This window comes from Eubalaena glacialis, chromosome 4 (assembly GCF_028564815.1).
Source record: "Eubalaena glacialis isolate mEubGla1 chromosome 4, mEubGla1.1.hap2.+ XY, whole genome shotgun sequence".
In the NCBI taxonomy this organism is placed as follows: Eukaryota; Metazoa; Chordata; class Mammalia; order Artiodactyla; family Balaenidae; genus Eubalaena; species Eubalaena glacialis.
The window spans coordinates 25,945,810-25,963,278 of NC_083719.1; the positions used below are offsets into that span (position 1 = coordinate 25,945,810).

General features: G+C 37.7%; 1 protein-coding gene across 2 annotated transcripts in view; it reads left to right on the forward strand.

Annotated features, from left to right (window-relative positions):
• Positions 1 to 17,469, forward strand: part of CDH6 (cadherin 6) — a 126,959-nt gene that overhangs the window by 90,617 nt on the left and 18,873 nt on the right. For both annotated transcript variants that reach the window (XM_061187683.1, XM_061187684.1), the window contains exons 3-5: positions 8,883 to 9,177; positions 12,169 to 12,288; positions 14,308 to 14,475. In XM_061187683.1, the coding sequence (XP_061043666.1) occupies positions 8,883 to 9,177; positions 12,169 to 12,288; positions 14,308 to 14,475 (583 nt within the window). The remainder of the gene's footprint in view (positions 1 to 8,882; positions 9,178 to 12,168; positions 12,289 to 14,307; positions 14,476 to 17,469) is intronic.

Consider the following 17,469-nt stretch of genomic DNA (forward strand, 5'->3'; position numbering starts at 1 on the left):
TTCTACTTCCCTGAGACAGTGTATCTGAAATCTGGAAAAGGGGGCAGTGGGAAGCAGTGGCAAGTTTGTGGATAAAGGTGAAAACAGAGTGGGTTTTTGCCCATTTCCCTTTGAGGCAATCGTGTGGTGGAGGAGAAGCTCCTTTTAGCTCCTGGGCTTCTCCAGGGCAAGAAAAGGGTGGATGATCTCTTTGATGGTACCTACCAAGGACAAAGCAACCCTGTGGCTAAGTCCACATTTGCCAAGGGCAATGGAGGAGTGATACTCAGACATCAGGGGGTATGTGATACCAAGGAGGCAGGCAGGGTGGGGCTAGTCACCTTGGACCCTGGAGAGCTGAGATCATGATTCCACTTGCCAAAACCATAGATGCCCCTGAGGAAAGTAATGGATGAGAGCTGTTGTCTAGAGACCAGTGGACCAGAGGCAGTACAGGACTGCCCTTAGCTCCAAAAGCCCCGAATGTCCCTCTGATTTGTGCCATGTGGGTCTCTCCTCTTCATACACCCAGATGTCATCTTGGAATGAATCAGGGGCAAAGAGAGAAAGCAAAAACCAGAAAGACTGGGATTTATTTAAAATAGTTATCTAAAGAGACTGTATTATTGAATCAGGCAGATTTTATTGGACTGCACTAAATTACTGAATATTGACTGAATATTCAACCTAATATCGAGTTCCTAATACTCAATGGGATTAGAGCTTGAGGGATAAGCTATTTAAAAAAAGAAAGAAAGAATAAGGAAGCTGCATCTTCCCCTGCACATCTGAATGCAGTGTGAGAAAATATGTGACCCTGCACCTCAAGGGAAGGACGCTTCTATTTTAGCTGACTTTATTGCTTTTATTACTCCAGGCACATACTCAAGGCCTCCTCTGATTTTCTCCCACACAGAGCCTTGAAACCATGCCACGTGCTCATGCTGGTGCCAAGCCATTTTTCTCCCCTCGGTGATCCAACCTTTTCCAAGAAGTCTTCCTAAACCATCAAAGAGCTAACATGTCCCCTGACTCCACCTTTTCCAACTCACAGGTTCCCTATGTATTGTTCTCTAGCATTTCCTTTACCTTGTTATTCCTAACTAATACTTAATAAGAATACATAAGTGTCTAATTTCTGCTTTTATTTGCTTTCTTTTATGTATGGGTAAGTATTTCCAAGCCTAATTTGCAAAGGTATAGAAGGCAGGTATTAGATGTTTTTTATTCATTGCCTTATGCAGCTCTTCAGGCCAGTAAGTGTTTTTAAATGGTCTTGGTTGACAGTTAAACTATATTTTAATAGAACAATGTTTCTGTGAAATGGAGAATTTTCCATTCATTTTCCATCAGCTTCATTCTTGAAACTTCTTCACCCTTAACAGATGACTTCTGTCCCAGCACTTATAATGGTCAAGGTGCTTATAACATCTGCTCTTTTCAACAAATCCAATACAGGTTGGCTTTATTATTGAGGTTTAATTGGTTATTAAAGAAAATTTTTTATATCTGAGGCGATAACTTGAATTCCTCTCTGATTGCTCAGATTAGACAACGTGCTTAGTGTTTGGTCGTAATTGCTAAATTATCTGGCAACTTCAGGAACATATATTCTTGATACATAGAATTATCCTAAAATCAAGTGAGAAAGGGGGTGGAGGACATTAAGATTTATTGATGACCTTCTATGTTCCAGAAACCTTCATTGATTATTGGTATTTTATCCAATTTTATCTTTATAACATTCATGCATTCTTTCTTTGCAATCATTAATTATCGAATATCTATAATGTGCCAATATGTTGGGTGCTGAGAATACGGAAGTGAACCAGACAGGCTTGATGCTTTTTTTATCATGAAATTTGCAATCTAGCTGTTTGCGGACTGAAACATGAAAACAGCTGTGAAATTCTCAAAAAAAAAAAAAAAAAAATTGAGAATGTGCTGTTAGCTAACTGGGGAAGAAATTGGGAGTGTAGAACAGAAGGCTATAACTTAGACTAGCAGCTCAGGGAGAACTTCCCTGAGGAAATCAAGATTACAGAGACCTGATGTATGAATTGGATTAACCAGGTGAAGGTGTTCAAAAGGACTTTACACCAAGGGGACCACATGCAAGGAGGCCTAGATATGAAAGAGTCTAATGTATCTTCACAAACTGCAATACGTACAGTACACTAGAACAAAGAGTGTCAAGGAGAGAATGATGGCTGATGAAGCTAAAGAGAGGGGCAGAGACTGTGGTGGACTTTGGAGGCCATGCTGAGTGGGGCTGGGGACCTTATCCCAAGAGTAAAGAGAAAACACTGAAGGATTCAGTTAGAAAAGAGTGGTATCTTGAAAGTTGTTGATGGTGTTGTTTAAGTTCATCTAGTCACAGAAAGGAAAATAGATGGAAAGGAAGCAAGACTGAGTGTGTGTTCAGAGAGCCTCACTGCAATAGGTCAAAGAGAAATGGTGGTGAATTGGACCAGGGTGGCACCAGTGGGAATGGAGACAAGTAGGCGGTGAGTCAAGATATAGGTAAGAGGTAGAATTGGCAGGAGTTAGGGGCCTAATGAATTTGGAGATGGAGGCAGAAGGAAGGTTCTAGGGTGGCTCTCTGGTGGTCCTTACAGAGATGGGACATACAAGAGGAAGAATGGTTTGGGAGAGAAGGTAATGAGGTCAACTGGGAAGTACTGAGTGTGAGTTGTCCAAGAGACTTGCCTGGGAATCACTGGATCCTTGACTCTGTATCTCACGAAAATGTCTGTCCTGAGGTTATATAGAGATTTGGACATTAATGGCACAGAGATAATAGTTTAATCCATGAAAATAGATAATCTCATTTGGAGAGAGTATGTGAAATGAGGAAAGACAAGGACCTAAGACATAGGCCTAAGGAATATCCACATTTAATGGACAAGTAGAAGAGGAATATCTGGCAAAGGTAATTGAGTTTTGTCTTAAAGATGACCTATGAAAACTATGATAACTTAATTTAGTTGATTAATAGGAAAGTCAGAATTCAGATCCAAATGTTTCCACCTTCAAAATCCACCTTCTGAATACTTCCTGTTTGTGATGTAAGAATAATTTATTGATGCATATCTCTGAGCTAGGCCTTCCGTTAAGCATTTTACATACATTGTTTTATTAATTTTCAGAGCAACCTACCTGTAAACTAAGTATCGGTATTATTCTTACGTAGATGAGGGAAATAAGACTTGGAGAAATTAACTAAGTTCCCCAAGGTTACCCGACTACTACATACCCATTTCTTTCCCTTGCCCAAGACCAAGCATGCATTATGATTGTACTAGTTAAGGCAGTGATTCTCAAACTTGAGCTCTCATCAGAATCACCTGGAGGGCTTCTTAAAACACAGATTGCTGGGGCTTCCCTGGTGGCGCAGTGGTTGAGAGTCTGCCTGCCGGTGCAGGGGACGCGGGTTCGAGCCCTGGTCTGGGAGGATCCCGCGTGCCGCGGAGCAACTGGGCCCGTGAGCCACAATTACTGAGCCTGCGCGTCTGGAGCCTGTGCTCCGCAACAAGAGAGGCCGCGATAGTGAGAGGCCCGCGCACCGCGATGAAGAGTGGCCCCCGCACCGCGATGAAGAGTGGCCCCCGCTTGCCACAACTAGAGAAAGCCCTCGCACAGAAACGAGGACCCAACACAGCCATAAATAAATTAAAAAATAAATTAAAAAAAAAAAAAAACACAGATTGCTGGGCAACACCCTTTGAGTTTCTGATTCTGGAGGTAGATGGGGCCTGAGAATTTGCATGTCTAGTTCCAACAACCTGCCACAAAAATATGCTGCCATCAGCATTTTAACTTGTAAAAAATATATATATATAATTATAAATTAGATATAAATTAGTTAACTCATAATAATCATTAACATCCAAATACAGCATATTAAAATATGTAATATAAAATTTTATTAAAAGATATTTTTATTTACCTACCCCTATGATCTCTGAAACAGAATCTACTCCTAATCCCTGCCATGTACTTCAAGAAATTTCTTCCTGACATAAACTCTACCTAACAAGCTCTTCACGATTTTTACAACATTAAGCATATTTATTAGCATTATGTATACATGCATTATGTAGAGAGATGTATGTATATACACACTCATATATACATATACCTATTGAATTCAGTTAAGCTTCAATTTGTCCTAAGTTGATTGTAAGTTTATTTTCCCAATTTAAAATAATATTCAATCTATTTAGCACAAAGGTGTTCTCTCTGCTGTAACTCCAGTTTCTACACTTCAATCCCAATCAGACAACATCTTTTCACCACAGCTGTTCTCTGATTCTTATAACATCTCAGATTAGCAATCATTACATTTCTTAAAGGGCCACATTACACTCTATGAGCATATTAGTCATAATTCATTTTTTTATTTCAGCAAAAAAATCACATAATTCCTTCCCTAAGCCCCTTTCAGGCTGTTGTAGGTACTTCCAGATGTGCCATGTAGGTAATGTTCTGTTTAAACTATGCTTTCTTGTCTCAATGATGCATATGCTTAGAAGATTCAGTTTGGTTACTGACTTAAGACAAGTGACTCAGTGACACAGAGGGAATGGGGGGAATGGGGCAGCATTAACTAGCTCCATAAACCACTAAAAATCTGTACAATTAGTGTTATACCTTTGAATTAGAGACAAAATCAAGTTGGGAGGTGGCATACGTAGCAGGTAAAAAGATACTGGCACTGCTTTGGTGATGCTTGCAATGGGGCCATATCTACAACCCCAGATTCCTGTATTTATTTGTCAAGATGCTACACTTAAAAAAGTAATGATAAGTCAACAGAAAAACAAGCAAAGACCAAGAGCTCCTTCTGCAACAAAATGCTCCAGGTACAGTAGTAAAAAGTCCTGCGAGCCGCAGATGAAATGTGACTTTCCGAGGGAAGTGGATAATTTTTACTTGATGGTGAATCGTTAAAAGTGAACCAGATGATTAAACTTAATGGAACAGCCACATTAAACTGAAATTAGTAAAAACATGCCTCGGGCAGCCTACAACCTTTTATTTGTTGTTGTTTAACTTCTGCCTTTTACAGTGGCCACGATGAATGACATCACAAAAGAAAAAAATCCAATTAAAATCTAAGAGCTCAATAAACCCCTAATGTCTGCTTGTCACCACCGCTTTCACTTGCACTGATGTCTTATGTTTCCTCTTTTCCCCAAGAAGAGAAAAAAGAACTGGCCTCAGGGGAGTTCAGTGGAAGGGGAGCAGAGGGGGGAAAGAGCACACAAAGGCTTCTGGAGGTTTCTATTCTGTGCGCTCCACCAGATGCAGACACTGCACTGGGAGGGGGATGAGGTTAAATCGTTTTATTATTATACAATGCCTGAGTGAAGAGATGCATTTTTCCACTAGTTTTCAAATATTGATAAATCAGAATTGAGATCTGCAGAGCAATCCCTGTTCACGCTCTTAGTTGGCATCTCCACTGCCCTTTTATATTGTCTTGGTGTTTGTTCTATAAGTCATCGAAATGGTCTCTCCTGACAGCTAAAAATAAGTTTCTGATTACTTTTACCTGAATAAATCTTGTGACCCAATGTGGTATTCACCTACTAATTGTGCAACAACTACATATTGAAAGTGATGAAAGAACCGGCTGAGGGGAGTCTATAATCTAGTGGAATGCAGAATATAATAAATCATGTGGAAAGATAGCAATGGCCACCTGATAGAAGAATACTGGCTTTTGATAACAGATTTTACCTTAGAGATACCATGTGTTTGTAAAATTGGGTTTTCAAAGTCCTCAGAACAAAGTTCTCAAAGTCAAAAGCAGAAACCTGTTTATTGTGAACTAAGAGTTAATAATAGTAACAATATCTTACATTTGGAAGACACTTTATAATTTATAAAACACATGCTTTTATCGCATGTTTATGTAGGAATTAACATAGTATTTGTATATAGTCTCATAGTATTTGTATATAGTATTTGTATATAGTCTCTTAGTGCTTCACTACAGCCTTGTCCTGTAGCTCAATTATCCTCATTTTCTGATAAGGATCCCAGGGCTTGGAAGTTAATTGACTGTCCTATTGAGAGAGAGAGAATGAGCAAGGCCCACACTTGGGACTCCTGGTGTGATGCCCTCTGCACTGTGCCAGGCTGCTGACCATGGCTGCCCTAGAGCCAGATCCAATGGGCAGTGACATTGGTTTCATTACTCATGAGTTAATGAAATAGCTTTTTAAGAGCTCCCTTCAGTCATTAGAATTTGATGATGGAGAGTTAAAACTTTCCCCAGTGACTCCTTCTGTGTAATCAGGGTTTCAACGTTTTCTTAGCATATCACATTACATAAATCATGGAGTGCTCTTGTTTTACATTTCTTATTGCGTTTGTCTCACTTCTAAGCAATTTCCTCCCCGTTCGCATTTATCTTGCATGATTTCTGTCAAATTGCTTTCAAGGCCACTAATTGTATAAATAATATTCTCTTCCTCAAACTCTGCTATTAACTAGTAGTAGCTGTGTGGCGTTAGACACAGTGTATCTCTCAAAATGAGAAGGTTGCACGGAATAATCTATAAGCCTCTTCTTGCACTCAAGTTCTAATCTGACTCTCACATGAGCTGTGTGATTTGGGAAACACTACATATAGGAGCCTCAGTTTTCTTGACTCTTGCAGTGATGGATTCAATTAGCTCATGTTTCCCAAAATGAGTTTCTTGGAAAACTGTTTTGGGGAATATCAATACGGATCACACCCAAAAAGGATTCATTACATAAGAAAGTTCAGGAAAGCTAGATTAAATGATGTTTAGTACAGTTTTGGACTATAGGTACTCACAGCCTTTCCTAAGTTAATGGGCACTGGGCGACTCTAAGAAAGAGGCAGAATATGAAGTATTTCCCAAAATTATTGGTCCATAGAACCCTTTTTCCTCAGCATTTTGTGTGAATGATATTCCATGGGACATACTTTTAGAAAGGCTGGGTTACATATTTTTTAAGTCCCTTTTTCCCCTGAGATTCTATTTTCAAATGTGTTTGTAGACATTACTCTGAACATTCCATGCAGTATCAATCAAGAGAACACAGAGATGGCTTACCTGCTGCTGTTGTTGCCATTACTGTTGTAACATAGCCTATACTCCACTTAGACAGAGTTGAAATAAGGTAGAGATTGTTGCCAAACAGAACTTGGGTCTGCTTACCTGCTGCACAGCAAAGCCAATCTACTGACACCAGGTTGTAATGAAGGAAAGTACAGTGTTTATTGCAGGCACCAAGCAAGGAGAATGGGCAGCTCATGCTCAAAAGACCCAAACTCCCCAATGGCTTTCAGGAAAGGGTTTTTAAAGGCAACATTTGGCATGAGGATTGCAGCTTATGGACCTTCTTCTGACTGGTTGGTGGTGAGGTAACAGGGTGATATTTCAGGAATCATAATCATCAACCTTCTGAATCTGGGGTCTGCATGCTTGTGGTAACATGTAATCACCATCCTCTACCTTGTGTGGGGGAGCTTAGTTTCTGAAGAACTCAAAAATATATGTCAGATTGTTGTGTATATCTCTTCAGGAGGAACTAGGACTCTGTTTTATCACTGAACTATTTGCTTTTCCTTTGTTTCTGCATTCCCTCACTTACCTAATTAGTAACTGCTTGAGTCTGCTCTTTGGAACTCAGGAAAGACCTAGGAGACTAAAGCCTTTCTCTACAAACAAGAAACAGGAAGCACAGAGGGGCTTTTGTACCCAGGAGGGCCCCACAGGGTCCTACTAGCCATTAAAGCTAACTTGTCTGTATGTAGCTGATACTTACAACTGACATCTGAAAACAGTTCTCCTTGGTAAAAAGCACTTTTTGAAAAAAATTGTGAATAGGGTTAGGTTATCGGAAGACCTATGAGATACTGCCTAAACTTTTGCTGTGGTGGGGAAAAGGGAACTAAAGAAACAACAGGGAAGTCAACAGTGGATATAAAGTTCAGGATAAGTAACCCATGGGCTACTTTTCCAAGTTAGGATCGCCCTCTTCACTTCAGTGGTATCTTCATGTTCATTACTGCAACCCTTTACCCAGACCCATTTCACTGGCTGTTAATCTTATCAGAGACTCTGCTTGATGACCTTCAGGAACAGAGAACCCACTGCTTCATGAGGCAGACTATTCAATCTAATCTTTTAGAAGGTCCTTTCCCATATTAAACTAAAATATGTGTTAAATATTCTTTTCCTATTTATCTTGTAAATTTGTCTTATTCCAATTTATCTTGTAAATTACCTAGTCAGGGTGGTTTCAAGGCATTGTCCCTGGCAGCACTTAAGATGTTTCTCAAACACTTTGAGTTGAATTTCATAAATAAATTTCACATCTTCCTAGAAAATTGACTATAATCTCCATCATATTAGAATCAAGAAGATTGACTAGCTTCCCTAAATTCACCAAGATAGCAAAGTGTAAAGGCAAAATGTACACTCTGATTCAAAAACCAAAATCCTTTTCTCAGTAGTATATTGCTTGTCTAGTGTATCTGTGTACATAAAAGTGAGGGGGAGAGTGTATTAATAGATCTGAAAGCTGTAGTGAAAATAGTTTCGTTCCAGCCAGGCCTATATGTCCTTGGGCATCTTACTATTGCTCTGGCCTTTAGTTTTCCATTCTTCAAAATCAATCAGGATTACTAAATTTTATCCAAGCTCTGTTCCACTTCTGGAAATCTCTGTGATTATAAGGAAACATGTTCATTAACGAATGGCATTTACTACTGAGGATTTAAGTAAATAGTAAAAGAAAAAATCTGCAACCCTTAGAAAGACTTGAATGAAAGTTAACATAGCATTGCATCATAAAGACAAACAGTTTAGGATCACATGCTTGACTTTTACTTTCTTTAATTTTTTTTTCTACACTAGTTACATTCAGACCAGGATAGAGGAGATGGATCACTTAAATATATCCTTTCAGGAGATGGAGCAGGAGATCTCTTCATTATCAATGAAAACACAGGGGATATACAGGCCACCAAGAGGCTGGACAGGGAAGAAAAACCTGTTTACATCCTTCGAGCTCAGGCCATAAACAGAAAAACAGGGAGACCCGTGGAGCCCGAGTCTGAATTCATCATCAAGATCCATGACATCAATGACAATGAACCAATATTCACCAAGGAGGTTTACACAGCCACTGTTCCCGAAATGTCTGATGTCGGTGAGTGAGATGTGATTCAACCATTTCCTCTAGTACATCAACTGAATAACAAGTCCTATGAGTGAAATTTGCTGAATTGAATGAACTTAGCTGCTAAATTCTAGAAGCATTGTGTTTCAAACAGTCCATTTATGTCCTTTTTGTAAGTGCATCGGTGTCTCCTAATATTACTCTAGTCTTATTATTTTTAAGAAAACAGAATTTCCTCTAGTGATTAGGGTATGAAAAGTGGCAGGGTGAGAAGGGGAGGGAGGAGAGACCATTTCATCTAATTCCTCTCCCACTCAAAATGCCCACTTTATTTCTTGGACTGAAAGGCAGCAGCCCTCTCTATTTCTCTTAGCCCATAGTGGTATTAGGCTTCATGTAAGGATCTCCCCAATGGAAAACAAAAGCCCTGAATTTACAGTCCAGACTAAAGAGTAATTATATTTGAGAAAGAGACTCAAAGAAAACTTTTTTAAAAATCCATAAACAATATACAGACGATGTCTAGAGGATATGTTCTTTACTAAGTGGTAGAAATTAAGAGACTTTCATGACATTAATATGGTAAATTAATATTTTGTGCACAATTCTACTGCCAATTTTAAAGTTAATACGTGTGCATTTAATTTGCTTAGATTGGGAAAAGGTAAATAGAATTTAAATTAAGAAAAAAATCCTACTGACATCACTGTCAGCCACATTAAAACACTTCAGGGGAGACAATGGCAAATGTTCAACTACTGTGTAAAGGGTTATTTTAAGTTATATTCAGTGTCAAGTTCAAAAGGGCTAAATTACATAATAAAAAACATTTCCATAATTCTGCGAGTCAGATATCAGAGACATTTCAGTTCACAATTCTAAGACTTGGAAAATACATAATCTACAGAAGTGATTATAAAACATCTCAATTTTTCCCATGAAGAAGTTACTCATCTCATTACTTGAAGTCACTTTTTGTTAGAAAAATCACAAACCATCATCAAAATTAAGAGGAGGATTAGAATTCTTTTAAGAGGAAGATTTGTTAGGAAAAATATTTTTCCTCTACGTGGTAAAGGGCAGGAAGAATTAATGAAGGAAAGCCTGGTCATCAGCACCACGCAGGGCAACTCTAACCAGATGTGCAAAGTGTAACTGCACAATATAAGGGGCAGCATACTCTTGAAGCCATTATAGAATTAAGTATGTTTTATAAATATTTGAGGGTAGCTGACAGTAACACGTCTTAGGGAAGAGAAGGCTTTTTCCAATCTGCACATAGGCACAGTTATGTTGACATTCATCATTATCATAAATTAACATGTCATTATTGTGATAGTAAAGACATCCCAAAGGAATTACATAAAGGTAGTGGGACAATAACAAGGTAGTAAAAATGGACTTTAGTGTCAAACAGACCTAAGTTTGAAACTATCCCTACTAATAAGCAGCAGTGTGGCCTTAAGTAAATAAATGACTTGATGTCTCTGATCCTCCAGTTCCATATCTATAAAAAAGAAATAATAAACATCAACTCTCAATCCTTATCATAAGAATGAAAGGAGAAAACAAGTGCAGAGCCCCCAGCACCACATCTGGCAACTAATAGGCACTCAAAATATCCAGATAACCATATTCTAAAAGCAATCAAATTTTGTATTGATGTCAAATAAGAACATAGGTGTTTGTTGACTTCTACTACTCCTCGCTTTAAAATCATATGCTCTCATTTTCCCTACATACCTTGTCAAATTACAAGGACAGGTGCTCTATCTCATGCATCAACATGATACATCCAGAGCATCCAACCCTAACACAGTACAGTATATTTGTTCAATAAATGGAACTGGTTAGATATTACAAAAGCAATGTAAAAATTCTAATATTCCCTAAATGTGACTTCCCTGCCCTGTTCATGGAGAGGAGAATTCTAGCAGTATGCTTACTCTTTGTCTAATATGAATACCAAAAGTCAGCCATAAAATGATCTTAATCAGAGGGTCTTACCCTTTTTGGAAGTCACAGACTCCTTTGAGAATCAGATAAAGTCCATGGAACTTCTCCTCATTGTAATATACATGTAGGCATACACATAAAAATTTGCATGGAATTTCTTGGGGGTTAGGGATACTTTGAAAGTTATTATTAACTGTGGTCTCTAAAATAAGAATGCCAATCTATAACAACATAGCCTTCTTTGTACATTTAATTTTAATCATCTTTTGGGATTATAAATTCTGGATGTGTATCCTCTGCTATTCCAAGTAATTCTTTATTTAATCCAAAACTACTTCTCATAAGGTTCAAGGTCTTTCAACCTCTTAGAATTATCAGATAGATTTATCACTTAGGATGCTTTTATTTGTAAGTAACAGAAAATACAATTCAAATTACTTTAAACAATGGAAGTATTTATTGGTCACATTACTTAAGTCCAGAAGTAAAGTGGACTTTGAACATAGTTTGATTTGAGCTCTAGATATTTCTCTGTAATTTTCTGTCCTATTCAGCTTTGTCCTCAGGCTGGCATTGCTAAGATCACAAAATAGCGACTGCATTTGCAGGCTCCACATCAGCACATTATAGTCCAGGAGTAAAAGCACCTATGACACAGCAAATTTCCAGCAAAATCACGAATGGCCCCCTGATTAAACAATACCTACACTAATCCTTGTAAAAAAATAGTGCAAGATGCTAATAGATTTAGGCCTAGATAACTTGAAAGAATTGCTGTAGCAAAATCTCACCCTTGGAGATGGGTTGGAATCAGTTACACCCAAAGTCATGATCATTCCCGTGCTTCCCTTTAATATAATCCTTACAATATTTATTAATGTTGATCACATTTCTTCAGAGTGAGGAATCCAAGGCTTTTTAGCCTAGCATCCCACTGTAGTTCTTCACTCCCTTGCCATGACGGTTTTGTATAGAAGTAAGATTGTGCTTTTTCCTTATGTGTGGGTATCAAGGATCCGTCATTAACCCTTAATTTATTTTCAATCCATGTTTCTGTCATTACAGGCACATTTGTTGCCCAAGTCAGTGCAACTGATGCTGATGATCCAACGTACGGAAACAGTGCCAAAATTGTCTATAGCATCCTACAGGGGCAGCCCTATTTTTCAGTTGAATCAGAAACAGGTTAGAATTCCTTTTGGATCTTCTTTTTACAATCTGTAATTTTAATTGACATGCTCAACTGAGCTAGCATATTTTTTAATAAAAACAATCAGTGTGATTGAATTTTCTTAGATTCATCTCCCAAACACCAGTGATACACCTGTAAATATGACATCCAGATCATTTTAATCAAGAAATCTGACAATGGATCTTTCATCCACCATGTTTATTCAGAGGAGATTCAGAAAAATTACACATTGTTTTATTCTCTTTTCCAGATTGAGATGAAGCTAAAAGGCCAACCCCTTCTGAGAGCCAGTAGGGCTGTTTACACATATTCTGATTCTTCTTTTTCTAGTTATTTAGTAGGATTGCATCTCTCTACCCTGCTGGGAAGCTAGATGTAGCCATGTGATTTATTTGGGCCAATAAAATGTGGCAGTGATACGAGTCATTTCCAAGCAAAAGTTTTAGACCTGGTGCACAATCCAGCATGTTCCCTTCCTCTGGCCATAGTGATCATGGATGGAAACCAGTATCTAGTGGGTCTCCACCCTGAATGTCTAAGGGTTTTCATGAGCAGAGCTTCTTACTGGCCTGCACAGAGCACTTCAGTTCTGTTAAACCACTGAAATTTTACTTTTGTTGTCACATTGTCTAGCTTATCCTAACTGATACTGCCCTAAAAAACAAAATGGATTGCCTTAATGGAATCCTTTTTCAACATCTCATTTTTCTGCACTATCTCCACAAAGTAGCATACTATCTTATGATGAACTGTTTTTTAATAAATATCACTTGTATTGTATAGTAAATTCTACACATATTTTTGCTATCATAATAGGAGTAGAGTTCCTTTTATACGATTTTTAAGCATCCATTATTGTTAGTAGAAGTCAAAACCTTTCTAGGTTACTACATCCAGTTGGAAATCGATGTAAGAGGTGCAATGAACTTAGAAAGAATCCCAAGGAAAAAGAAAATGTTGAGTTTAAAAACAATGAGGATGAAAAATTAGAATTATTCAACTTAAAGGACAAAAGGCTAAGGTGACCTCCTGTGTTTAAATAGAGAAGTACTATTATTTGGAGAACAGAAAGCAGCTTCACTTTCACTGAAGCCAGCACTGCAGGAATGAAATTGAGGTATTCATTCCTACCTGTTGTCTGAGGTATTCTTATTAAAAATAAGAAAAGATATTTTCAGCTTCACTAGTCATTAAGCACTGGGATGTGCCACCTGAGAAGGTTATAAAGGCTTCTCCAGTGATTTTTGAAAGAATGCTGATAATTTAAGCATAAGCCTTACATAGAAATTAGACAAACTTTTAGAAGTTCTTTAAACTAATTATTTTATAACTACCTAACAATAGAGATAAATTTTACCTAACTGAAGAATGTTGGTCACTGCTGGGACCTGTTGAACTAAAGTTCACGTCAGCTTTAGGGAAAAAATTCTCTAGGATCATACAAGATGATCATTATGAGAGAACTGATGCTGTGTTTTTATAAAAGACCACAGTTTTATGGTTTAGAAGATCCTGAGAACATTCATTATGGTGGGTATATTTGATGAGGAATTAGTTAATTCGGTAATGTGACACTCAGGAGTCAGTTCAAGTATATATGACTTTTTATTAATTTCCTCATAATACACCTAGTGTCCTTTATCAAGCAGCTACAGTAGTATAGCACTGTGCCACACGCCAAGTTATATTTTGCTGTGTCATCTTGTAACACTTAATATTTATACCACTTACAGTCTGCACTATTGCAGGATGTGACTTGTACTTGTTTTCATTCTCCTTGCATTATAAGTGTATGTTTTTTTTAATGTATCTATGTATCTACCTCCCCTATGTGGGTTTAATTTCCTTCAGTACAAAGGCTACCTATAATCAATCATCTTTATGGTCACCCATGACATCTGCATAGTGTTATGCATATTTTGGGTGACAATCTATGTTTGTTTGCATAAATAAATGATTTTGTAAAGTATTTTTAATATATCCCTTTCCATTTCTGAACTTCATGTCCGTAGGTATCATCAAGACAGCCTTGCTCAACATGGATCGTGAAAACAGGGAGCAGTACCAAGTGGTGATTCAAGCCAAGGATATGGGTGGCCAGATGGGGGGATTGTCTGGGACCACCACAGTGAACATCACGCTGACGGATGTCAATGACAACCCTCCCCGGTTTCCCCAGAGTAGGAACATTTGATTGAATGAGTGTCTTCAGTGCACTTTTGTAAAACTGTAACTTTAAGAATGATATTTATTTCCCGTTATTATTATTCATTGCCAAAGTTAGTGAACTTAGTAAGAACTGGCACATTTATTAAAATGAGTTGACAACACTGATGCTCAGTAGATGTGAACATTTTTTGGTAATTAGCTGAGCGATAGTCTGATATGGCTGTTATTATAAAAGCAACATCATTATTTTATTTTTCCTTATTAATAAGACTACCACAGGCATAAATATGCTTGTGCAGAACATATGTATACAAGCATGCTGCTATTTGTTAGGAAAAATTTGACTTTATATTTTGTGAATTTAATCAGGCATGTAATCTCCCTTAAGTCCTCACGAGGCTTTGCAAGGGGAGGATTTATCATTTTACTGTTTCTAAAAATACAACTGTGGAAATAACTATGTACTTAATCCATTTGTAATCATAAATAGTTTTCTACATTATGGTTAATTGAGATACCAAAAGTCATCTCTAAAATCTTTAATGCTCATGATTAGGTAAGAAGGAAGATAAAGGAGAAACCAACATTCATAAATGCCCACTCTGTCTCAAGCAGTACACTTGACCCTTTCACTTAGAGACCTCAAGTAGGTACTGGTTTTAATGTCATTTTTCTTCCAGGATCAAAATTCCTTTATGACTATGATTTCCTAAGAAAACTACCTGAATCCTGTCTTCCAGGAGAAAATAGCTGCCATCATTAAGTAGAAAACCCACTTACTCAAGCGTGGCCCTTTTGTAAAGCTGGTCAGCTAATAAGGGCTTCTTTTTTTTTTCTTTTTTTTTTAACATCTTTATTGGAGTATAATTGCTTTACAATGGTGTGTTAGTTTCTGCTTTATAACAAAGTGAATCAGTTATACATATACATATGTTCCCATATCTCTTCCCTCTTGCATCTCCCTCCCTCCCGCCCTCCCTATCCCACACCTCTAGGTGGTCACAAAGCACAGAGCTGATCTCCCTGTGCTATGCGGTTGCTTCCCACTAGCTATCTATTTTACGTTTGGTAGTGTATATATGTCCATGCCACTCTCTCTCTTTGTCACATCTTACCCTTCCCCCTCCCCATATCCTCAAGTCCATTCTCTAGTAGGTCTGTGTCTTTATTCCCGTCTTGCCACTAGGTTCTTCATGACCTTTTTTTTTTTTCCTTAGATTCCATATATATGTGTTAGCATACTGTATTTGTTTTTCTCTTTCTGACTTACTTCACTCTGTATGACAGACTCTAACTACATCCACCTCACTACAAATAACTCCATTTCGTTTCTTTTTTTGGCTAATATTCCATTGTATCTATGTGCCACATCTTCTTTATCCATTCATCCGATGATGGACACTTAGGTTGCTTCCATGTCCTGGTTATTGTAAATAGAGCTGCAATGAACATTTTGGTACATGACTCTTTTTGAATTATGGTTTTCTCAGGGTATATGCCCAGTAGTGGGATTGCTGGGTCGTATGGTAGTTCTATTTTTAGTTTTTTAAGGAACCTCCATACTGTTCTCCATAGTGGCTGTATCAATTTACATTCCCACCAACAGTGCAAGAGTGTTCCCTTTTCTCCACACCCTCTCCAAACATAGGCAAAACACTCTATGACATAAATCCCAGCAAGATCCTTTCTGACCCAGCTCCTAGAGAAATGGAAATAAAAACAAAAATAAACAAATGGGACCTAATGAAACTTAAAAGCTTTTGCACAGCAAAGGAAACCATAAACAAGACGAAAAGACAACCCTCAGAATGGGAGAAAATATTTGCAAATGAGGCAACTGACAAAGGATTAATCTCCAAGATTTACAAGCAGCTCATGCAGCTCAATAACAAAAAAACAAACAACCCAATCCAAAAATGGGCAGAAGACCTAAATAGACATTTCTCCAAAGAAGATATACAGATTGCCAACAGGCACATGAAAGAATGCTCAACATCATTAATCATTAGAGAAATGCAAATCAAAACTACAATGAGATATCATCTCACACCGGTCAGAATGGCCATCATCAAAGGGCTTCTTTTATAATGGAGATACACACAGATCAAAAGGAAATAGTTTTATCTTGTTTACTTTTTTCAAGTATTTTAACCACAGTTAGTTAAATGCAAAAACAGAATAGCTAACTAATTTCTGATTTAACGGGGAGAAGAAAGGTTTTGTGAACCCTAAAACATCCCCCACAGAGGCCTGAAATGAAAATATCAGGATCACCAGCACTTTTCCCAGAAACCTCCTTTTCCATATGGGGATGTCTTGAGGGAGGATAGCAGAAGGATTACCCATACCACGGGACCTTCCCCCTCTGTGCTCTCTCCTTGAATAAATAGACTGTGATCATTACTGCGTAATGTCCCGAGGCAAGGGACGGGAGAATATAGAAAGGGGCTGGAGGCACCCAAAAGGGAAGTGGAATACGCTAGAGAAAAAACTTGGCATGTTTTATCATTTTACCAAGGATGAGCTCAATACTTAGTGGATTAAATATTGTTGAAGGACTATATTTTAGTAGTGTCATAGTCTAAATTTTTTTTCCAAAGCAATTTGTGTAAATAGTTGGCAAAATGTAATGGGTGAGAATAGAATAAGTTTTGTTTTTACTATTTGTCTGTTCCTAAGCACATGCTGGCCTGACAGATCTAATTGAAACTTACATGTACTCTCCTTCAAGGAATTTTCCAACATGAGAAAAGTGTATGTCTAGTTTTTTAATTAGTAATATAAATACAAGAATGGGAGAAATCTATGCATAGAAAAAACACTAGTAACATTTAAAGGAAGAAATTAGTCAAAATTAGAAAAAATTAAGAGCTTTTTTCTCAATGTATTTATCTATATCCCTAACTGCAGCTAGACCAGCTTCATGTAGGAGTGAAGGAATCTCTACTTGGATACATTCTCGAAGTGCTGTAATTTGTTTTCACCTTCAGTTATTATTAGCAATG